This window comes from Rhineura floridana, chromosome 8 (genome assembly GCF_030035675.1).
Source record: "Rhineura floridana isolate rRhiFlo1 chromosome 8, rRhiFlo1.hap2, whole genome shotgun sequence".
NCBI classification, from domain to species: domain Eukaryota; kingdom Metazoa; phylum Chordata; class Lepidosauria; order Squamata; family Rhineuridae; genus Rhineura; species Rhineura floridana.
The window spans coordinates 74,174,209-74,199,601 of NC_084487.1; the positions used below are offsets into that span (position 1 = coordinate 74,174,209).

Genomic DNA, 25,393 nt, shown 5'->3' on the forward strand with positions numbered 1-25,393 from the left:
AAGCCCTAAGAAAGCGGTTTGCAGCTATCTGGGAGGACAAGAGGCTTCTTCTGGCAGCCTTCCTACACCCTCACTTCAAACTAGATTGGCTGGAATCGTGTCAGACCACCACCCATACCAACAAGTAAGAACATTAGGGAAGCCCTTTGGGTGGATTACTCCAAGGGAAATGTTGTCTCAAGGGAGGCATCAGAGGGCTTAAGGTGGTAGGCAGGGGCTGGTCCTTTTCTTCCTGGGGCTCCTCATCACAACCTTGGGTTGCTGCAGGTAATCCTTAAGGGTCTGCTGTGCTGCCCCATGAGTGTGGTGACTTGGTCACCTTCCTACCTTCCATGTCATCATCCACAGGCTCAGGCTGGACCCTGAACCAGGGGACATGACAAGCATCAGGAAATGAAGAGCAGATGATGGTTTCCTAACATATATATGTTAACATATCCTCTCTCTTTCTTAGATACACAATGGAAGCCTTGCTGAAAGCCAAAATAAAGATGGGTGTACTTAATGAGGACAGTGATCAGTCTTCAGATAAAGACCAGGAAGGAGATGACTTAGAAGATGGCTTCTTTAACTTTCTGCCCCAGGGCAAGAAGTCAGCAGTGGACACTGCTGAGGAGGAACTGGTGAGGTACCTGAGGTTTCCCAGCAGGGAAGTGTCATCACTCCATGGCTTTCCATGTGTGCTGCGGTGTTTTTTGCAGCACAACACAGGCATGCCTTCAAGCGCCGCAGTAGAACTCCTGTTCAGTACTGGTGGCAACGTAATGACTGTAAAAAGACATTCCTTGTCTGACATGCTCTTTGAGCATCTTGTTCTTTTGAGACATAACAGAAACATATTATAAAAGCATTTCAAGTGTAAAATTTGATTTCAAGAGTTGGAGTATCTTCATTGCTTGGGGGGATGTGAGATTCTGTTATGACATTATGTTAATCTTATGGATAAAATTTTTTATTCTACTACCCCCTGTGTGTGTGTGTTTATTTTTAATATTGTTTTAGGCTTCTTAGATGTGCAGCAGCCAAGGCCAGCACCTTGTAGGAGTTTTTTTAAAAAAGTAACTGAAATGTAATTGTAGTGATTATTTCTGAGAAAAAGTAAAGTAATCAGTTACTTTCAGAGCAATTGTAATTGTAACGGTAATTACTACTTTTTTGGGCCAAGTAATTGTAACTGTAATTTATTACTTTTTAAAAGTAATCTTCCAAGCTCTGCTCTTATCTCTTAACATGCTGAGCAATTCTAGAGTGAGAAATGGGTATGATGCAAAAGTGTTCAGTGGGCTGTGCTATCTAGTTGGTGACGGTTGTCAGAATAGAGTAATAATAGATATTTATATATATTTACATCACTCTTTGCCTTTCTGGGGTCTCAGCCAACACTGCTACTTAAACTTGCTTTCATTGCAGGATAAGAAAATCCTTGATCACTGCCTTTATTTAGCAATTAGTAGAAACACTAAGATGAAAATAACTAGCAGAAAGTGTAAGGACTTCCAGTGAGTTAATAAACTTCAGTGAGCTGGTATAGCACAGTGGGGAGGAGAGCCTGGCTGGGAGTCCAGAATCTGTGAGTTCAAATCCCCACTCGTGTCTCTTGGGTGTCAAGGGCCAGCTAAAGATCATCCCCACAGTGAGTGGCTCAGGGGTTACGTGCCCTTCCACCTCTGCAGCTGTGGGCAAGTTTCATAGTCCCAAGGAGCCCAGTTGTCCCCCAGCTGGCAGTTGCAGACAAGGAAGGGGCTGGCTTGTGCAGTGGTGGCAAGCTGAGCAGGCCCTAGCCAGCTGGGGAGGACTAGCCTCAGAGGGAGGCAATGGTAAAGCCCCTCTGAATACCGCTTACCATGAAAACCCTAAGCCATAAGTTGGGATCGACTTGAAGGCAATCTAGTCCAGTCAATAAACTTCAGACCCTTGCTTTGTTTTTTATGTAAAGCTTTAGAGAAGCTGAAATGCTTATACTGTGCTATGGGTATATTTTGTCCTTTTTATCACTTACATGGATACAAAGTAGTTGCTTGTTTGAGCTCACCAGCAATAAAATCCTTCTGTTCATCACTGTTATCTTCTTGCAGCAATAACTGGAAGAAGCTTTATGACTGAAGGCTACTCTTTGCTTTTCGGAAGATTGTTGGTCTCTATCCAGCACTTTTAACTGTGGTTCCCTTAAAATTCTTGATATTCTCTATACTAAATGAAGTATGATATTTCAAAATATACTTTCTTCTAGAGTGAGGGGTGCCAACCCACCACTTACAGGCACCATGTCGCAGCAAAGGCCTTCATTGGAACTCTAAGTTTTCTTTTTCTTTTTTCAACAAAAGTAGTCTCTAGCCCTCCTAGTGTCCCGTCCAGAGCCGAAAGAATGAGGCTGGAGTGTGTGTGCAAGTAAATCTTGTTTTATTAGAGTAATTGATACATCAAAGGCATTGCGCTTCATAGGAAACCCTACGCTAACTCACTAGAGTCCCTAACTATACTCTAGACATGCTCTGCAACGTGTGAAGGAAGTTGACTCAACGACCCCCCACTGGGAGCGGCAGGCTTATATAGGAAATGTTTTCGAACGTAATCTCTGACTCCTTCGTAATTCCTGTCTTTGCCGTGTCCGTTTCTCACGGCGACGGGAACAAGGAGACAGGGGACGTACATCCAACGGCTCATCTAAACACACCTGCTCCCGAGCAACGGGCTCGAGGTCAGGGGGCGGTGCCACACTGGAATCCTCCTGGGAACTGCTTGGTAAAGGAGGAGCTGGCACTGTCTCTGAAGCTTCCCCCCACAAGTCCTCTGCATCAACTGGGGGCGGTGCGCTCGGCTCCTCAGAAAGGGCGTTACTCGTGGGAACTGGCTGGAGAGCAGGCTGCCCCCTTCCCGCACGATCCTGCTCAGACACAACAATCCCCAACTCTGCTTCTTCTGGCTGCGGAGGTGCCTGAAACTCATGCCTCCCCCTTTCCTGTCCCTTCTGAGTTGGCTGCAGCGCAACACCTAGAAAGAAAGTTATGAATCAAAATGCAGGTACTCTTCGAAGCAGTTTCAGTGAAATTAGCCAGTCTGACTGCTCCCGCTTGTCAGTGTTTATAGCCAACAAGTGAAATCAAAACTGTGATTGGTAAGTGAATTGTTTGGACACCCGGAGATAGACATCCGGAGATAGGAATTCCCCTCCGCTTTAGTGCACTTTTCCTGTTTCTGTCTTATTTCTTAGTAGTCCTTGGAATCGTCATAGTTTGTTCTTTTTACATAGCAGTCAGGATGCATTGTTGGTGCATTTGTCTGAGATCAGGTACTCTCCAGAAGTTATTTTCTACAAATGCTACTACACAATAAGTGTGGGTGAATGCTAAAGAACACCCCACTCTCCACAAATGGCAGATGCAAAATGTGAAAACTTTGCAAAGGCATGTCTCCTGCTGATGTCCAGGCACTCATTAAAAATTCAATATGTATTTAACTTAAAATACAATGGTACACATGTCTGCTTCAGAAGTAAGTCTGTTGGTGTTTAATTGGGTTTTCTCCCAGGTAAGTGGGTACACGATGGGCTTTGGTTTAGGACTGGCATTGCGGAAAACAGGGTTCTTATGCCTTCAACAGTTGTATCTCTGCAGTCAGGACCAGCAGGCCATAGCTGACCATGGTAAACATGAGGTTCTTGAGGGGAGGAGCAGCAATGAGTGTACTCACTCTCATTTTGTTTTATGCTATTCTCCCACGGCAGCCATTTTGTGTCACACCATGTCCTCATGACAGCCATCTTGTGACTAGCATCCTTAGCACTGGGACTACATAAAACAGAGGGCTAGAATGAGGCCTCTGGACTGTGAGATGCCAAGATGATAACTGTTGCTTTCGATTTAAGAAAAATGTTTTAGTTGGACCAGCAAGGAACTGGCTAGCAACCTTTCAAGGGTCAGGTAATCTGTTACAGCTTCACATGGACAGTGATGAAGAACAATTTTGTGTAGTGATGCATGCAAGGCCATAATACTTAAAAGCTACTTACAGTGTGGATGGAACCGTTGTTACACAGGACTGGCATGCTAAGAATTGCTAGAAATGTGTACTGTTGTGGAGACTGAAATTCTCTTACCATATGGATTTTAGCATGTGTTTTAAATTGTTTTAAATTGTGTTTTAAATTGTTTTTAAAATATGTGTTTTTAAATTTGTATATTTGTTTTTAATGTTTTTAGTTATTTAAGCTGCCCAGAGAGCTTCGACTATGGGGCAATATATAAATACAGTAAATAAATAAATAAATGGATGGCTCAAGCGCCAGTCTGACTTAGACCATAGGGGCACCTTATCTGAGGAGGAAACCCTGAAGGGCCAATGTACACATTCCATTCCTTAGGCCCCAAATAAGCTATACACCACATTATTGACCTAGATCAGGAGGTGGAATCTCTGGGCTCTGGGTCAGTCATGCCTCCCCAAGGGGTCCAATTTGGACTGTGAACCATTTTCCTCAAACCATGCCTACTAGTTAGGATCAGCTGATGGCTGGGAGGACTGAGTTTAATTCTGCCTTGGCTGTACAATCTTGTTCTCAGCAGGGAATAAGATCAGACAGTCAAAGCAAATAGGATTTAATTCCTGGTCACTAACTTAGCGGAGTTTAAAGCCCTGTGAAAAAGTGTCTTTTGAAGCTGTGCATGCACGCTATTTCAAAGAGGCTTTTGAAAAGGCTTTCAGACAGCACCTGCCTTCCTGTTTGCTCAAAGAGTGCGAGGGCTGCCTTAAGTTCTCTGTGATTGGGGAATTACAGGGGGAGGGGGGAAGACTTGCAAAGATATTTCCTGAGTCTCCCTGCATTTCCCTTTAATTATCTGTGATTGGGGACTTAAAGGGGGAGGAGGGGAGACTTGGAAGAGGCTTTTCCAACTCTCCCCCTTCCCCCTTTAACTCCCTGATTGCATAGACTTGCAGGGAAGTGCAAGGGATTTTGACAGGTGGGCACCTCTGCACACCTGCTAGTCATGTGATGTCATATTGATACCATGTGATTGACAGATGGGCAGGGTTGTCCACCTGTCAAATTAGGCCTGCAAGGCAGATGTTGTTATGGCCCTTGGAGCCAAAAAGGTTCCCCACCCCTGGCCTAAATCCACTGTCTTAGTGCCCCAGCCTCCAGGAGCTAAGACAAAGGTGGGCCTGATGGGAGATGCAGAATCATAGAAGTAGTGCTCATCTGGATGGAAGGAAACTCAAGGAGGGGATTTACTCAGGATGAGGAGGCACCAAGTGCATCTTGTAGTCCAGCTAATGATCAGGAAGGGGTAGATATGACTACTAGAATAAAACATCTCCATCTCTGTCTGAGGTCTCTCTCTAGGGCAGTGCCACTTTACCTGGCTCTTGTTTGACTATAGCTTCATCTCTTGTGCCTAATCCAGAATGCACCTACCTTAGCTCTGTGGTTGCCTTGCATCAGTAAACCATGCTACAGTTCCAGCTGCTATACCCTTGCCTCTGTCCCAAATGGCTTGGACCCGCATATGAGGAACTAACCTTGAACACTCCACTGTTAATGAGCCCCATGTAGAGCAGCACTATACACAAACCTGTCTGAAACAGTCCTTTTTTTTTCATTCTAGTTTTTCTGGGTTTGCACTGAGTATTAATTAGGGTTCCAAAATGATAACCACTTAAAAATATGAAGTGGCAGCTCCATGTGTCAAGCTGTCTATGTGAAACACCTTTCCATGGAATTTGCATTCTCATCATCCTAGTGCTAACTGTGAAGAAGAAGGCCTTTGTTGGCATGGGGTAAAAAAACCACAACTGAGTGTTGGTATCTAGAAATATTATTTACATTTATATGTTACTTTTCAGGGAGTTCAAGACAGCATACACTAGGGTCTCCAAGTACATCCTTATATGTGCATAATTAACCATCAGGCAGATAGCTGAGTTGTAAGTTATGTACAATTAGTTGCTTGTTGATAAGGAAAATGGTGATGGAGAAGTCCTTTATTTTCGTATGTTCTTTTGCATTTAATGATTCCATATGCTCTTATTTAGTTACTGTTTCGTAACTGTATAATTATGCAGTTTCACCTTTTTGTCCCAGTGATAGAAATATGTGTTAGCATAAGTAACTAGAGAGTGACTACAAGACCCCATGATCAAAGTTTGCAATGGAATTCAGATATTTTAACAAAGATATACATAGAATAGAATGTAAGGCTTATACTGAAAATAATAAATACTAGATATTACTACAGAATGTGAGGAAGCAATAATTATGTGGCATATATCAGAAGATGATATAGCTTGTTGTTCAATATTGCATTAAGTGGCTTTACTGCAGGGTCCTCTGCTTTATGAGCAGGCTTTCCTAAACATACAATGTTGCACTTGTCACATCTCTTTGATTTAATGCATGTGTAATTGGTTGTGCTTTATTTTTTCTAGCTATCATCTTTTTGCAAAAGACGTTTTGCTGCAGAAACCATGTGTGGTGCTCACAAAATGTCACCCAGATCATTAGACATCTAATTAACTTTCACACTTCACACTAAACATTGTATAGAGATGATCTCCTGGGAATCTATAAACTTATTTTATGTTTTCAGACGTGCATTCTTCTCTTTGTTCTCTATTGAAATATGTTTCAAAACATATTTAATAGTATAGACAGTTGCTGTCTTACATGTATCAATAATATATTTCTTCCCTTTCTTCACTGTGCAGGCCCAGCAGAGCCATATTTTCCTTATGAGACAAATAGAATCAAGGGGTTAAAATTAAACATTTTAAAAAAGAGGCCGCTAAATACTTGATATGACTGCAGACAATAAGACAAAGTATTTAATCTTAAATGGTGTGACTGATAGTATGGCATTGTGGCTGTTAATTTGCTGTGACTTTCAAACATTTCCCTGAGAGGGACAGACCTTTATTTACATGTTTAGCATAAGCACATGGGCCATGTGGCTTTCAGTCAATTTAAATATCTCTTGGAATGGGGGGGGATATGGTGGCGGGAGCTATCAGCTGGTTTTTAAGAACAAAAAAAGGGTAAGAAGTTGGGAAGATATTCATTGGAAAAATAAAATCGGTGGGACGGCATTGGGACTTAAGTGTGCTGTGCATTAATGCATACATTTCTTCAGTAAACAGCTCTCTCATTGAGAGTTTTGACCAGCCCTGCACTAAATAATATGGCATGCTACTATATACCTAATGGTCATCTGCCACCAATAAATAAGTCAATCACCTTTAACCAGGCTGCAGAACCTGTCTTCTCTCTGTCACTGGGTTGTAGATAATGCTAGTCCTATCAAATTAATGAACATTGCTAGCTTAGACCCATTAATCTGAATGGGACTCTGAGTAGGACTTAGTTTGATACAACCCATTGGTTTTCCCTCCACATGTATGAACATTATTATAAGGAAGCACAGAAGATTGGGCATGACACTGTCAGGAGCAGAAGATGGTCCCAGGGTTGTATGCAGGTCAGGGCCTGGAAGACCTAGCAATCATAGAGTTGGAAGGGGCCTATAAGGCCATCAAGTCCAACCCCAATCTAGGAACATAGGAAACTGACTTGCACTTAATTGGATGTCATATCTCCCTCTGTGAAAACTTACTCTTCAAGAGGAAAGAGTTAATTTTCCTTTAGATTTTCATATCCCACACACTATCAGAATCCCCACTTCCATGTTCTGCCTGGTGCAAGTAGAAGTCCTAATTCCATACACCTAGTTAAACAGAGCAGTTGCTAGGTTCCTTGTTTTCTTCCCCAATCCCCACCCTTTGCTGACAAACAGCCTTGGTAATAGAAAGCCGCTATCCCTCTGGATATTTTACAGTTTCTGAAGATCCCAGCTATGGGTTGTACTTCTGCTACCATTAACTGCTTATCTCTTCTGGGAATCTTGCTGCCATCAGTAATAACTGTTTCTGCCCTTATTTGCCTTATATTAGTCTCCTGTGTAGCTTTGTCACTAGTCACAGTGAAGCTTGTTCTATTTAGGAACTAGGCCAAGAATTAGGTGTAAACCCCCTCTGAATACCACTTACCATGAAAACTCTATTCATAGGGTCGCCATAAGTTGGAAGTGACTTGAAGGCAGTCCATTTCCATTTTTCCCATTTTTAAAATGAATTTTATTTATTTGACAGAGGTAAGAAATATAAACAAGTTTACTCCATATTCAGGTTCTGGAAGCACATTGTTACAAGATAAAGATTACTACTTTCAATTATCTTACTCTTTGCTAAATCTCCTCCTGCCCTATTTGTCTAACCAACTAACTATTTGTCTAATTGCCCTCCTCCCAGATATATTCATCATCTTGCATTCATTCCGCCAATCAGCATACTGCATTCCTCAACATTCTAACCCACTCGGTCCCCTTCCCCCCTCTCACCATACCACATTTACTCTAATATAGACTACTTCCAAACGTTACCCGTTTAACTGATTATAAAAAAAAAAAGTAAAGGTGTCCCCGCACTTGTAGTGCGAATCGTTTCCGACTCTTAGGGTGACATCTTGCGACGTTTGCTAGGCAGACCATATATATGGGGTGGGATTGCCAGTTCCATCCCCGGCCTTTTTTTACCCCCCAGCATATGCCAGGTACTCATTTTACCGACCACGGATGGATGGAAGGCTGAGTGGACCTCGATCCCTTTTACCGGAGATTCAACTTCCTCCTTTCATTGGAATCGCTTACCACTCTGCGCCACGGAGGATCTTAATGATTATAGCAAATCATTAAAAATGAAACATCACATTGGTCCATCTAATCCAGTATGGTTGACACTGACAGGAAGTGGTTTCAGGCAGGGGTCTCTCCCAGCCCTGCCTGAGGTCGCTAGGAGTTGAACCAGGGATCTTTTACATACAAATCCCATGTTCTACTACTGAGCAACAGCCCAGTTCATTGCCCTAAATAGTACTGCCTTACAGCTTGTTTCCCACCTGGGACAAATATTTCAATATGCTTATATGTCCAGAGGACGTTCATAGTCTGAGAAAGTTAAAAACACCACTACTAGTTATTTTCTTAATGTGGGTTGTTTTTGCTAGTGTTAGACCTCAGCGGAGCCTCTTTCAAATGATGGTGTCAGTCCTGACCCAAGTGCTATGTGTTAGTGAAGATCATTTTTCCCTATAGGCCAGGAATGGGGAATCTTTTTGGCCCAGTGGGCTAGATCTTTATCTCTTCACCCCACCCTTGCGGGCCAACTTTGACAGGTGGATGGGGGGTAGGGTTGCCAGATCTCCATTTTTCAGCCTGGGAAGCCGGTTTCTGGGAGTCCCCTCTGGCTCTCCGGCTGACTCACCTTAATCTCCAGATTTTCAGCTTTCATTTTAAAAAAATTAAGTTTCTAGGTGGTCTGGTTCCAGAGATACACACCAAAACGTCAGCTGCCCCCCCAACTTCTTGGTTGCTCTAAGTTCTGCTCTAATCCCTGCCCTTTCAGGTTTTTAGCCAATAAGAAATCAGGGTTGTGATTGACAAGGAATGATAAAGACAAAAATGTAGAGTCAAATTGAATTGTCTGCCTTCAAGTCGATTCTGACTTACGGCGACACTATGAACAGCGTTTTCATGGTAAGAGGTATTCAGAGGGGTTTTAGCATTGCCTCCCTCTGAGGCTGAGCGGCAGTGACTGGCCCAAGGCTCGGAAACGTGCTTTTCCCTACTTTTCTGAACATCTCACAGATTGAAAAGTAAGCTTTCAGTCTTTTTCTCTCCTGTGTGTAGGAGTCAGACAGATTTAAATTTTGAAGAGGGCAGTGTTTTGCAAACTTCCCAAATTGAAGCTTTAACCCGCTTTTCTCTTCTCCCAGGCATTTTAACAGCATTTGAATAACATGTGTTTTTAACTTGTTTATCTGTTTTTATGGGTTTTAATTGTTTAAATTTGTATACTTGTTTTTAATGTTTTTAATTGTTGTGAACTGCCCAGAGAGCTTCAGCTATGGGGCTGTATATAAATGCAATAATCATAATCATAATCTAAATCTAGTATTTGATTTTCCAGAGAAAACATACCCAGAGTAAACGCCATTGAATTCAATAGGACTTCCTTTTGAGTAGACATGGTTAGGATTGTACTGCAAATTCATGGGATTTTTGAGTGAGCATAGGAAAGAATTGTGTTTGTGTTGTATATCTTTCTCTGCCCCTCCAATCCTATTTTTAAAGCAATTAGGCAGGGCTTACTTAGGTATCACTGTTTTTATTATGTTGGAAACTAATATTGATTTTATTTTTTTAATGTTCTGCAATGGTCAACTGGTTTTGACAATAAGCTATTATATAGGGTGTATGTATTTTTACATCTCCAATATGTGTGTGTGTATGGGAATCTTTCCAACAACCCTGTGAGGTAGGATTGCAGTCTGGAAACCAAGGCAGCTCACAATAAGAAATAAATCCCTTTAAAATCCAATAACCATAAAAACAAGTATAAACAGTTGCAAAACAGCTTAAAGTGGCATGATTCTGAATTTTGGATTGTGTGAATGAAGTTGCTTATCACTTGAGGTTGCAGTTCTGTCCCTGTTTGAGTAAGCCCCACTGAATACATTGGGACTTGCTTTTGAATAAATAAATGTAAGATTGCACTATAAATATCTTTACAGGTTGTGTAAATAATAAATATATTTTATAGTCATGCTTATACAAATATTTCTTCATTTTTCATATTTTTGGTTTTTGGTTAGGACTCCTGACTGGTTGTGAGATGCTTAGTTTTCTGCCTTACTCATAGGAATCTTGTTTTGGTTGGTATGGTATTGCATTTAAGAAATCATCACTGTCTTTTGTTCTTTTCCTATTTGCATTTCATTTATCTTTATCCTCACTCCCTTTCATCGATAGAAGCAACAACAGTGATTCCATGCCCTCTGCTCAACCTTCTTAAACGCACTGATGATTCACCTTGTTTGTTTCTTGTCCAATAGTGGTAAAAGAGAATTCACATACTGGGCAGCATGGCTGCAATTGTTGTTCCTAAGCTACTGCCTATGAAGGTAGACCAAATCATGTGTGCTTTCTCTCTGTCAATTATATTCACTGGAATTGGGTTGGCTGATAAAGTGAGTTTATAGCAGCCCACAGGGGAGACAGAAAAGGGTAGAGAATCTTTTTACTCATTACTCAGACCTCTTTCTGAAGTGAAGGGTCAAATGTGTAAAGAAATTTGGATGTTAAAAGGTTGGGGCAGGGCATTCCAGGCAGGGGGTTGCCAACCCTACTTGGATATGGATATCTTTGCAGAGGATCCCTTGTCAAGCTTTACTAACAACACAACCCAAACCATATCTACTGAGAAGTAAGTCCTATTGAGTTCTATGGGGTTTAGTCCCTTAGTAAGTGTGTTTAGAATTGCAGCTCTTTGGGGGCATCCATCTTTATTCCTGAGTGCTGCCATCTAATCTCCATAACACTCGGCTTCTTTCTTCCTACAATGGCCTTCTGGTGACTGGCCTGGCCTGGCCTGAGGGCACTTCAACCCTTTACTCAGCGCATAGTTAAACTATGGAATTTGCTCCCACAAGATGCAGTAATGGCCACCAGCTTGGATGGCTTTAAAAGAAGATTAGACAAATTCATGGAGGACAGGGCTATCAATGGCTACTAGCCATGATGGCTGTGCTCTGCCACCCTAGTCAGAGGCAGCATGCTTCTGAAAACCAGTTGGCGGAAGCCTCAGGAGGGGAGAGTGTTCTTGCACTTGGGTCCTGCTTGCGGGCTTCCCCCAGGCACCTGGTTGGCCACTGTGAGAACAGGATGCTGGACTAGATGGGCCACTGGCCTGATCCAGCAGGCTCTTCTTATGTTCTTATGTTTGCCAGAAACTAATTGGCTAGATTAAATGTTCCCCATCCAGGCTCCATCTTTTAGCTAAGATTTCTATCTTAATATCCAATCAGATAAATGTTTTTGTATGAATTGTATGGGCCAATCAACTGTGGTTGATGTTTAATGTATCATGCTTAATGACATCACTTGGACCCACCCCATGATGTCACTTGGACCCACCCTGTGACATCACTTGGACCCGCCCCATAACATCATTTGGACCCACCCCATGACATCACTTGGACCCGCCCCATGACATCACTCAGACCCGCTCCCAAAATCTCAGGGTTTGGGATGCTTCTGACCTGGCAACCCTAATGGGGGGGGGCTATCATTCCTCTGATATGAATATGATGTGTGACTGATAGATGGGCAGTCCTGGCTACCTGTCATACTTGGCCTGCAGGGAGTTGGGGGAAGGATCTGCTTCATCAGCACATTCCCTACAGAGAACGCACTGACAAATTAGCACCTAGCAGTATCAAACCCCACCCGCACCCATCATTTGATATCACCTAGTGATGTCAGCTGATGGACAGGTGGGCATGGTTTGGGAAAATGGCTTCATGGACCAATCTTGGCCTATGGGCTGGAAGTTCCCTTTCCCTGATGAATGCCTCTTACCATGTCATTATTGTCCTTTGCTGTTCAATGCATCTTCACATCCAGATCTTTAACAGCTCTATTTATATGAGGCAAGCTTGAGTTATGAATTTCCTTTTCTTTTTAGTAAGCTAAACAATCCTTGCAGGTTAGGAAGATTCTACTATATATCACCATAAAAGAAGTAGCAGCTATGAGAAAATATGCTGGTAAGATGTGACAGCAGGAGATATCAAAGTGAAGGCATGTTGTATCATATTACAGATTCTGTGCTGAGCTCTGGAACTGAAAGCAGGAGCCTGGGATGATCTCTTCTGAGCTCTGGCTCAAATTCAGCACACAAATAGTAATAGTTGATTGATATTTGGTTAGTTCGAATTGCTGACCTTGTGAGCTGAGGTTTCTGGGAAATGATCAGTGAAGCTTTTCTTTCCATAAATTAACGCCTGGCTGAGTTCACTGACCAGTTTTAGGATGGCACTATAATTTTATTTTTACTGGAAGACTAAACAACTTCTGCATAAGTGAGAAACATCCATTTTTCTCGACCTAAGATCATGATACGGTGGTGGCCTGTGTAGTGGGGCAGAGTGCAGTAAAATGGCAGTCAATGCTCAGCAGTGAGTGACCAAAGCAGAAGGGATCCCCATCCTTATTTATGCTTGTTGCTGATAAGCAGGGGGCGGTGTGGGTACTGCTGATTAATGGCCAGTAGCACTCTGTGTGATCAATAGCTTTGGCCCATGCCTGTGTAGGGCACTTCTGGCCATTCACTGGCTATTTCTTGCACAAGTGGCTGTGGCAGCAAGCGGCTTTTGCAGCTGCTCAGGGAATGGAGGGGCCTGGAAGGCAGATTCAGAATGTAGGCTCATGTTGCGCCAACATTGGGGAGTGGACAGGGCTAAAGAGAGAGCTATTTAAGCCCAGCCCTCTCCTGGAGTCTTCATTTGATTGGCTACAGGAAGTGCTGGCAGTGGCTAGTCAACTTGTGGGGGGCAAAGTAGGAATTCTTTGCTTGTCAGCTGGATGGTCTTACTAGTTGGGTTTGTTGTTGTTGTTGTTGCTTAGTCTGTACTGATGTGTTGGATGTACTTAGTGAGGGGCAGTCATTAAACAGGTTCATCTGCCACATAGGTAGATATCGGAAGTTATGAGGTAGTTAAGATTTGATGAGCACTCTTAGGCACCTTTAAAAGAGAAGGGTGTAATCCGCAGACCTGCCTTCAGGGCTGTGGGACTCACTGGCGTGGTTAGGGAGCATCTTTGGTCCAAGCTGTAACATCTGCCTGGAGTTGTGGGCCCCCCAGGGAGGGGGGAGGGGTGGAGTAGGGTTTACCTACCTACCTGAATGGGTGGGACTTAAGGGAGGGGGGTAGAAGAAGGGCTCGCCTTAGCCCTTGGTAGGGTTGGCTTTCCACACTTATACGTTAGATCTTGCAACTTGGTTCCCCTATGTGGACCTGTTTTGTGTTTAATATATATTTAAATAAATAAATGTGGCTTATTTTAACCAACCTTTTGTGGCTTGTATCTTTATTTCTCTCTGTGGTCATAATATGTCCTGCAATATTGTAGTCCCTGCTATTTTTGACCACCAATACAGTGACCACCAATAAAGATCAGGACCTCCTCCCCCTACTGGTCCCTGCTCTGTACTGGTGGATGTGCACTGCACTTATTCCCAGTTTATTGCCACTTCTGATTAGGGATTGGTGAAGCTCTCAATTTCAGTTTTGTTCAGTCTCTTATTCTTTCAGTCTTAAATTCAGTCCTCCAATTATCCATACATCAGTTTGCAATTTTTAAAAAAAAGTCCTTGTGGAAATTTATTAGCATTTTTATGTGAATTTCCTTAATTCTCTATTTTCCTTAATGTGATGCATTTTATGTTATATGTGCATTTACACACACTTTGGCCCATTCCATGCATTTTTGTACACATTACTTGCCTGGAGAACTGCATTGCAATATGTAGAGAAGTGCGGATTGTGAAGGACGGCTGTGTTTTGGTTGACTTACTGTTTTTGAAAATGGGAAGTCAGTAGGTTAACCTTTAAATGTGAACTTAATTGAATTTCTCCCCCACCCCTACTTCTGGATATATTAGTTGCACTCCAGTCGTGCATCTCATCCTGAAGATTTTTTCAATGATAAACGGAATTTTTTGCTCATTTCGCTGGAGAGGGTTACAAAATCATTTCTTCTAAATGTTCTTCTGATTGGACTCAGATCAACATGCCTTGGTGTTTGCGTGGGTGGGTGTGGGTGTGTTGTAAAAGAGGCTTTGATTTTGTAAGAAATTCCTTTCTTATCTTAGTGAATACTTGTACTTGTAGAATGGTGTGCAAGTAGAACATATTGAGAATTCTTTCAAGCTCTGAAAGTGGTTTCAAAGACTAACATAAACAGCTCACGCATTTTGTTAAGTTTGAAAACTCAGCAAAAGATTTTTTAGATGAGTAGTCTAAACACTGAGGCATTTGCTATGGTTATAATGTAGTTTGCTTTGTTTGTTTGTTGATACAGATACCCTTGCTTAACCTGTAAGGGGTCTTTCTATGTATTGTAATATTTAGTTCACATAATAATTGAAATATATCAATGCCCAATGGGTAAATGTGTCATTTAAAAGCAGCTGCCAAGGTTTCTCCCTGCTGCTCCAATTAACACATTCAGTACACGCTTGCTAGTGAGTGGTCTGTATCTATGGATTAAACCACTTTTCTGTTTGTTCAGACTGCATTGTATGGTATTCAGAAATGATGTCTACAATGTTTACTGTTCTGCAAACCAAAGAAGAAAAGAAATCACGTGGCATTTGAAGGTGTGCAACTGTAAATAACAAGGTAGTAATTACTAGCTTGCAGAAAAACCTTTTGTGCTTTCAGATGTGGTTCAGTCCATTGAGTAACGTTTATCTCCGCCCCTCTGGCCCCTCTTCAAATGATGGAGACACAGAATAGTGAATTCTAGTGCTGGGATTCCTCTTGCTGTCAGACGGATCTTTTGAACTTTTTCTGTTTATTATTAAAGTGCTTTTCACATTAAGAACATACCTTTTCAGCTTATGATTTTCTCTTTTGAAATATTTGTTTTTAGGCTGTAATAGTCTCTTGAGTTCTTTTTATTCAGAATCTGGTAAAGGTAAAGCAGTGTCCTTTATTGTCAGAGCTGACACTGATTTTTGAATGGTGCCAAGCTGGCTGGTCAAAGGGATCAGTTCTCTAATATTTGCTGCTCATTCATGTTCAGACTGCTTTTTGTGAAGTGCGGCTGTTGGCCAACACCAACGAAAGGTACACAGACCTGATATTGTGGGCTGGTGAATGAGATGGATCGTTTCTTGGGCTTTGTCAAGCAGATAAGAAGATCAAGGAGAAGAAAAGGCAAAAAGTACCGACCAGAGGAGGATTATCATGAGGGTTATGAGGATGTCTATTATTATGCCTCAGAACACTTTCCAAGTAAGCACTGTATAAATATGTTTTTTGTTGCTGTGACAAATGTCCACTATTGCATTTAGGCATTAAAAAGCTAATGCTGACCAGAATACTACCATATCTCATGTAGTATTAAAGCATTTCAGAAGCACTGTCTATTTATCTGTATAGATGTGCTGACAGATTTTTTTTTAAAAGCTCTTATGATCTGGTAGAATGAAAGAAAGGCAGGTTTCAAAACCATGGTTAATATTTCAGGTGCAGTTAATTGATTTCTATTGTTGCATGCCTTTATTAAAGCACTTTATGCTGTAAACTGATATTGCAGACCTTTTGTAATAATGCACGTGTATGACTGCATATGCTGTCTCTCTCGCTTGCTCTCCTACACACACACACGCATGCACACATGCACACAAGCAATCTTAAAACACTATGTTAAAGGTAGTTGCATTCATGCATAAATTTAGAGGTTGAAGGTAAAGGTAAAGGTTGTTGAATGAAAGTCAGCCCTTTGTAGTTACGGTTTTGTTTCATTCTTTCCAGGAGAAAGTAGCTCAAGTTTATTTTCTCTGATGGTGCATGCTTGTTGTGTTGTTTGAAGAAGTAACTAATTACATTCTTAATTTATTCTGTTGCCAAATGTCTACAGCTGCTCTTTATAAAAAGGTAACAAATGCATGTTTAGGAAATGAAAATAAAACGTATTCAAAGTATTCTTTGTACCTGTCACTTCTCTGAGCTCTTGCTTTGTCTTGTACCTTTCCCAAAGGATTGGAGATGCGCAGAAATACCTGGGGGAACAATAGGATGGGGAGCTACACGTAGGCATTGCTGAGTTTATCGTGCCATGCTTTAAGCTTATGTTGATGGCATAAGCAGCCATGCACTGACAGATGAATAACACTGTACTGCTAATTTAAAATTGTTGCAGTGATAGCATGATAGAATTTTCTTCATATGCTTCAGCCTCTCAAAATATACTTTCAAACTTATGGATATATTTTTGAGCAGGCAGTCTTTCTTCTCACCAAAATGTTGAACTTTGAAATGCTTTTGCAATTAGTCATGGATTATAACACTACCAGTAAGTAACTGATTCACCTTTAGATATATATAGAGTATAGAGTTGGGAAGGCATTCTGGTTTCAAAGTTGGAAAAAGATGATTAATAAACAAAACATTTTCCAATAGATTCAAGCTATAGTGATCTTGTTATTCATTAGTGAGCTAGAAGTGTTATATCAGTAGGATCTCCCATAATTTCTTTTTTTGCACTTGGATCACACAATTTATGCTACACATGGCACACATAGTAATTGCTGCATAAGGGTGTCCTGGGGAGTGTTGCTCCTCAAACTTGGTGTTGTCGTATTTGCATTAAGTGTGGGTGCCTTGTCCTCTTAATAGCTATTCCTTTCTGGATGTGGAACAAATACTCTTTCACCATTTTTGTTGTTGGAAAGGAGCCCCAATGTGATTTTAAAAAGTTGGAAAGATTTTCAAAGAAATGTAATAGCCAGATACCTACATTCCTTTGTTATGCTTTGTAAACTGGGTATCTCTCTGACCTTTGTACTCCTGGAAATCTCCCTGTTAAATCTTTGACTTTTTTCCTATTTTTCTTTTCTTTTGGGAGTTCTGTTAAGTAGTATGAAAGTACATCATGTGTATTTGAGTATGAAGTGCTTACTCTTCATTTAAAATAAACCTAGGAAGAAACAACTACACAAAAAGAAGTAGTAGAATAGATGCTTATTATCTTAGGCAAGAGATGGCCATACATTTTAATGCCTGTGACTAGGACTGTGTATATGGAAGCATAGAATTTGATTCTGAATCCACAATATAGCATCGTAAGAATCTCCATTTTAATTTTTAAAAGCATGTAACCCAAAGATAACATTTCTATATTAAACATGAAAAACATTTTGAGGAGCTCATACTCATAAATATTGAGACTGTTTGCTGTTGCTGTACTCACTCCAGTCATAAGTATCTTGAATAGAAAGATGCTTGCCCAGTCCCTTTGAACCCTGTATTATATAAAATTTATGTTAGCTGAGAAGGAGAAGATCTCTTCTCATTCCATTTGGAGCTCTAGAACAGGGATGAGGGACTTTTGGCCCTCCAGATGATGTTGGACTACAACTCCCATAATTATTGACCATTGACCATGCTGGCTGGGGCTGATGGGAGTTGAGCCAGCAATGACTGGAGGTCCTCAGTTACACATCTCTGCCCTAAAAAACTGTACAGTGGACCAGATGAATAATATTTTTATGTATTATAAATAAAACAGTCCTGTTTTTCTGAATCTGCAACCACAGATATTGCTGCAGCTTCTTTGTAGGGATTTTGTGATTGTGCCTGCATAATTTTCAGTAACCACAATAGGAGTACTGCTGGATATTTACTGGTGTATTTGCAAATGTATCATATGTTGTTTTCCATGTGAATACATTCATGATTACAATAGGGGAGCATTGCAAGGATAAAATGTTTAACATCTGAAATTACTCTTAGTTGCCTTAAAATTGTCACTGATACCATTGCATGTTTTATAAGTTACATACCAATATTGATTCTTGTACTCTGTGCAGATGCCATTTTATAACACTTTTAAGCCCTGGGACACTTGGTTTCTTCAAGAGTTTAACAGTGACACCAACATTCAATAAATAGTTCCCCCAAACTATCCCTCAGTCCAGCTGTTGAAATACCATTCCACGGACTGATTTGAAAAAAAATAACTTGTGTGGGAGGAGATTTTTTAAAAAATATTTTATTAATAGTTTTGGTAAAAATGAACATTTGGGGTAAGCAGTTAATTGAATATGACTGAATAAATAAATTAAAATGGGGGAGTAGCTTAGGTAAGCTCTTTTTTTTAAAAAAAATCTATTGTCATATTTGTATTCCACTCTTCCTCCAAGGAGGCATGGGGATACCCCATCCTAACCTTATAACAACCTGGTGGGGAATAGGCTGAGCAAGGTGAATCAAGGTTTCTGTAGTTGATGAGCAGTCCATTGTTATTTGTATGTGTAGTGAGAAAGGAAAAGTTGATTGACTCTGACATTTATTGATTGAAAGGCTGTAGATAATCATAGGCTCAATAAGTGGAATATATTTGCAGGCCCTGCTCTAACTTAGTGCTGGATCTTATGCAAATAGAAATAAGTACCACCTAGCGTTGAACTTTGGGAATCTATCAGGTAGGGTCATGTAACCCTATCTTGGGACTTAAACCCCCCCACAAAACCCAAGAAGGGCTACCTCTACAGCATGGAATGGGCTCATGAGGAATCGGGGGAGAAGCAGGTGAGTATGTGCTGGCAAGCAGATCTGTTATCTCTAACTTGGGCTACTCTTACTTCCTAATGCAGCAGTTGGGAACCTTTTCCTATTAAGGACCATTGACCATTAGAAGAACTCATTCTATGGCTGCAAACAGTGATGGGTGGCGTTAGAGCCAAAGATGTGCAGAGTTTGCAGGATTGTATAATTCATTCTCTCTTTCTGCCTGTCTCTCCATTCCCCCTCTGTGCCACTCCATCTGGTCAACGTTCATAGGCTCTCTACCCTAGCTAGAGAGAGCCAGTGTGGTATAGTGGTTAAGGTGCTCGACTATGACCTGGGAGACCAGGGTTCAAATCCTCACACAGCCATGAAGCTCACTGGGTGATCTTGGGCCAGTCACTGCCTCTCAGCCTCAGAGGAAGGCAATGGTAAAAACCCCTCTGAATACTGCTTACCATGAAAACCCTGTTCATAGGGTCGCCATAAGTCAGAATCGACTTGAAGGCAGGCCATTTTCATTTTACCCTAGCTGGGCAAAACAGTTACAAAGGAGAAAAGTGGGTAAGGTAGGTCTTTATCTCCTACATCACCACCTCATGCTTTAATTGCCTCCCTATTCAAAATTAGCAGTTGTTCAAGAAATATGCGATGTAATGCTGCAATCCTGTGCATGCTTATTTGGGAGTAAAAGGGCTGGTGGCAATGCCTATGATCTTTGGGGAGTTGCCAGGACCCCAACTTGCCATCACTGATGCCTTCCCTGGTCCCTCCTTTTTTCCCCCTGGCTCAGTGTTCTGAGCAGCATCAGGCAGCTGGTTATAGCTACCAATTAAATTTCCCACATTGCCCCAACACCTAGCCTTGCTCTGGAACATTGTAGTACCTTTAAATAGTAGCTAGACTCACATGTTAGGAGTGCTGGCTGACCAACACTGCCAGGGAAGGCACCAGTGCCCACTGATGGACGCATAAGGGCAAAAGGTGCAGTGACCCACCAACATCAGCCAGCCCCCCTTTAAACCCAGAGCTTGAGCCCACTTTTCCTTTCTCTCACATTTTAGTCACTCACTCTCTGCCTGTATTCCTATTTGAAGTCTGCATTGCTGAGGACTGACCCTGTTGGTGTAACTCTCCAGAAACAGGGGTGGAGAGAGAGAGTGAACAGCTTTTTTCAAGTAATTTCTTATAGAAAAATAGTGCTCAGGCAGGGCAACAAGATACATCGATCCTGTAAATGGCTGCCTTTCCTTGAAACTGGAAATACGTAGCCAATTGGGACACAATTATTTGCTGCAATTGGCATAAAATGATTCATTTGAGACCAGCTTCCACAACTAATCGCCCATCCACTGTAAGCGCTTCAAAACATTCCCCCCAGTTTTATCCTGATTGATGTACCTGGGCCAATCAGAATTCATTCAGGATGCTTTCAACCAATTACATTGCTGCTGCGGTTCTGTTCTAAGAGGAGCTTAGCCAGCACAGCACTTCAGAAGCTGTGCAGGAAGTGGCAGGCAAACAGGCAGGCAGGCAGGTTGTGTTGCTGTGGTTTCAAGTAGGGGTAGGGAACTATGAAAAGGTCATTTTGATGGTTGTGCTATGCTGGGAGAAAAAGGTGTCCTTTCCTGCAGTGCAGCACAGAGAAGCTCAACCCCAGCCCAGCATCTCTATTTCTGTCCTTTCTCAGCTCCTTATCTTATCCTCCTCTCTCTCTCTCTCTCTCTCTCTCTCTCTCTCTCTCTCTCTCTTCTCAGCCTCAATATTACTCCTCTTCTTCCCAGCCCCAAGCCTTCCTCTTTCCCCTCTCTGTCTCTATTACGTCTCCCTCTGAGCCCTTCCCCTTGATGGAGAATTTTTTATTTTCTCCTGTGGGATCTTTGCTGGGGGTCCTTTAAATAATCTATGACACAGGCTTAAAGCAAAAAGGTAGGTCTTTATTCGGTATACAGGCATATGCAGGGACAGTCCTCCAGAAAGTCTGGAAGGGACTGTAAAGAGGTATGGTGTGCACATATCTTTTATAGAGTACAGTTACAGCATGTGACAATGATTTAACCAATCCCCCAAGTTTCTTCCCCTTGTAACAACAGTTTCCCCCCTCTTGAAATATTTCACCCAACCAGATAGCTTTATTAATATGAACATATGTATATTCTTACTTTCACAGATACCTCCCATCTTCATTGTCTTGTCTCTTCTTTGATTAATATCTCTAATCTATCTGCTGTCTACTTGACCTGGGTTACCAGTATTCTACTGTCATAGATACTGATGATCTTGTACTGTTCTGAGACCCATATGTACCCTACATTCCATTCCCATCATGGCTTCTGATCAGCCAAGCTGGCTTGGGACATCCCTAGGACGTAACAGCATGTACTTTAGACAATACCATGATGCAAAGCCAATTTTTAGTTCCTCTTAAAGGACTGGAAATTCTATGCTATAGAAAAGGATTAGTTTCAAATCACCATATTCTAGCTGAAAACCACATAATATAAAATGATTAGGGAACACAGTAAAAGAAAAGGGGTAAATCTGAGCCAGCCACTCTCTCCATCAAATACTTGAAGGAGGTGGCCTACACATTTATTACATTTATGAAATAAAATTATACACATCATGCTATCATAAAAATCAGTATCTCATTTCCACCTTAATTTCTATTATAAAGACTTATGAAAGACTTATAAAAACTTATAAAGATTTCTATTCTAAAGTTATAAAGACTTTTCCATGCAAAACCAGGACTTTTCTAATAATCTGCTTTCCCAAGATCAAATAGTAAATATATTAATGAAGAGATTGCACGCATTGGCTTAACAATACCAAATTAATGATCTGCGGTCATGCTTTAGCCATTTTTGGCACATAGAGATGCTAAGAAATTTGCAGCAAAGTGAGCTTAACCCCTTTTCTGCTTTCCGTACACGCAGGCCTGCTTTTAATGCCTGCTGTGTGTGACTAAGGGAAAGAAATCCATTTTTCCTTCATTAATTTTCAAAGGCCCAAATTGCTTGGAGCCAGGACCCCTTTAGGGGTTCTCCATCACCCTCACTATTGCTTTTACCTCCATCCCTTAACTACTCTATTTCTTCCCCCTCTTAGCCCCAGACTTGCTTTTTCCTCCAGACCCCCCCATAACTCTTTTGTGTCATGTGACTGTGCCAAATGTGCTCTTTCTACTCCTAAGAAGAACATAAGAACATAAGAAGAGCCTGCTGGATCAGGCCAGTGGCCCATCTAGTCCAGCATCCTGTTCTCACAGTGGCCAACCAGGTGCCTGGGGGAAGCCCGCAAGCAGGACCCGAGTACTAGTTTCACCTGTTGTTAGCTGCCCTTCCCTTCCCTCCACCAGTCCCAGGGAGCAGCAACCACCAATGGATGGAGAAGTGGGCCCATCAAGAGAGCACCTTGCCCAGGATCCATTCAAACCTTGGAGCTGGCCCTGGCTAGTTACGTCACTTAACATAATGTGTTCTTCTAAGTAAATATGTATGTGATCCCACGGCATTAAGTTTGTTTAACTTAAGTTTAAAAGCACTTTAGAGACTCTTTTTAGATACTGAAAGCTATAATTGAGAAAGTAATGTAAACTGTGAGAGGAACAGGGCACCATGCTACCAACAGCTGACCTGGTTTTCTGGAATGCATTCAAAGATCAAGGCCATTGCAGAGCAAAATGAGACGTGTAATATGTTTTCTTGCTACAGATACGGTAAATAAGGCATAACACATATTAATATGATGGATCCCTGGGCATGCCAGTTTGCTGAACTGTTTTGGATATGTTGTACTAATGTTAGTATTATGTCAGATACCCAAGTGTTTCATAGAATTTACAGAAAAATATCTATTAATAGTCAAAGGTTGAACAGAATTCTGCAGATTCCTTTATATATGGCGTATCAAGAATTTTAAGAACTACAAATGTGTCATCTTTTCAACATTTTCTAGAAGAGAATCTTCTTTTTGAAGGATGACACTAAAGTAGCTGAGTTTGGCAAATGAAAGCTTAGAGGTGTATTTCTGGTATATAATTATGATACTTTCTGAACATGCTCCAAACTTGGATTATTTCATCACTATTTAGGCAGAATTTCAATCTTCCACAGTGACAGAGCTGTTGGAATATTGTAATCTTCTAGTTGTCAAGTGAAGAAACTAAATGGAAAACTTAGGCTGAGGAAGAGGATTTTATCATGATTGCCACTCCTCAGCAGTTCCCTTTTACTGCTGCCTGCCTTCTGTACAGGGGAGATGAAGGAGCCAGTTGTGAACAATCTAGGCTAATGAGAAGATTCTGCCCCCAAAACTGTATTTAAACAAGGGCTGCTGAAGTCCCTTGGAGTGCAACAAGACCAATACTAGCAGTGTAGGCTGGATTATCATCTAGGTAGACCATGTTGTATATTGATGGACTCCCAACTCTCATCAGCCTCAGCCTGCATGGCCAGTGCAGTTAGTGGTGATATAAATTGTAGTCCAGCAATATCTGGAGGGCACAACATTGGCTACCCCTCAATTAGCTTTTTTTTTTACTATTAATTTGGATCTTACATTTGTATATGATATACATAAATTGTGACTATATCATTTCATCAAAATATTGAATTCAACTTGTTGACCTTATACTATTTGTTTTATTATGAATTGTTTTTTGAATATGATTATGTATTTTGATATTTATTTGATATTTCGATGTCCCACCATTGAAGAATGTCATATAAATAAACTGAATTAACATTGCCTTGTGCTGCTGATAGTCTACCTAGGATACCTCCTGGTATAACTTTACTGTACAAATCCTGCTCTTTTCTTGTCTGTTGAATATCAGGATTGATCAATGAATGTTTATTTGCATCAAATGTGAACAGGATAACCCTGAGGCTGTTACTTTGGCTCATCACAGCAATATTGATTAATTATTATTTATTATTTGATTCATATCCTGCCCTTCCTCCTGGCAGGAGCCCAGGGCTGTAAACAAAAGTATTAAAAACTTTAAAACATCATAAAAACAAACTTTAAAACACATTAAAACAAAACATCTTTAAAAACATTTCTTAGAAAAGCTTTCAAAACATCATCTAAGATTAAAAACAATTCCTCTGTCTTTTCTGAACAATTCCTCCATCTTTTCTGACAACAATCTTATGGAGTTGGCTAGTCACACTAGGAGGTCCCTCCTCTGAGGGAGTCTCAGAGGATGGTGGCTCCCCATCTGTGAAATATGCTCCCCAGTGAGGTCCACCAGGTGCCTTCACTGACATCTTTTTGGCACCAGGTAAAGACTTACCTTTTCTCCCAGGCATTTGATAGACTGAGATGATGTTGTCTGTTGTTAGTATGCTGCCCAAACCTCCTGTGACTGTATGGGTGGGTGTGTTGTTTTATTGTTTTGTTTTTATAATATGATGCATTATTGTTGTTGTTTTAATATTATTGTAAGTGACTTGGTGTGGTAACCATCATCATCATCATCATCATCTATTTCCTTTTATTGATGGGGAGCACATAATTAATGGGAGTCTGCATAATCAATATATGCCTTTTAGTTACTTGATTTATATCGGACAAGATACTGCACCACGTTTCAGGGCTGCCTTTACCTCTAGGCAGAGTGAGGTAGCCATCTCAGGCAGCAGATTCCGGGTGTCATGAAAGGGCAGCAAGTAGTTAGCCATTAGTTTATAATTATTGTATTTTTCTTGTCAGGTAGGTAAGGAGAGAGGTGTTTGTGGGACTTTCACATGTCAGAATATCTTGGCTGGTTTTGGGTACTATGTATCTCGACTTGGGCAGAAAAGTGACTTGACCCAGCTCTGCCAGATTTATTTTTAAACACACATCTGTACTGAGGCATGGTGCTTCTCATGCCCTCAGTCTGTGCAGTATTGTTTATTGTAATCTGTCGCTAGTGCTGCATGCTCCAGTTTTAGTTTCCTCACAGATGGAAAGATGGGGTGCCTGGGACAGCTTGGTTTGACTATTTTGGATCCTCTGGTTTAGGTTGTCAGGATGCGCCTGCGCAGATTTGCTCCTGCATGTCTGCAGGAAACCTCTTTATCAGGTTATGTTGTTTCTTCTGGTAGTGGGAACTGAGGATAGGGGCCTGTAAAATGTGGTTTTGAAGCGTTTTTTCCCAGTCCCTCATGTGTAATGCAATGATGACTGCTTCTCATTTGTCAGCCCTTATATTATAAT

The 25,393-nt window shown here is 41.3% G+C and overlaps 1 protein-coding gene across 2 annotated transcripts in view; it reads left to right on the forward strand.

Annotated features, from left to right (window-relative positions):
- Window positions 1-25,393, forward strand: part of GRIP1 (glutamate receptor interacting protein 1) — a 606,542-nt gene that overhangs the window by 144,158 nt on the left and 436,991 nt on the right. The window contains exon 2 of one of the 2 annotated variants that reach the window (XM_061639804.1): window positions 15,696-15,907. In XM_061639804.1, the coding sequence (XP_061495788.1) occupies window positions 15,775-15,907 (133 nt within the window). In that variant the 5' untranslated portion in view covers window positions 15,696-15,774. Of the gene's footprint in view, window positions 1-15,445; window positions 15,908-25,393 lie in introns of those variants that run through there. The other variant, XM_061639805.1, reaches the window with a different exon arrangement.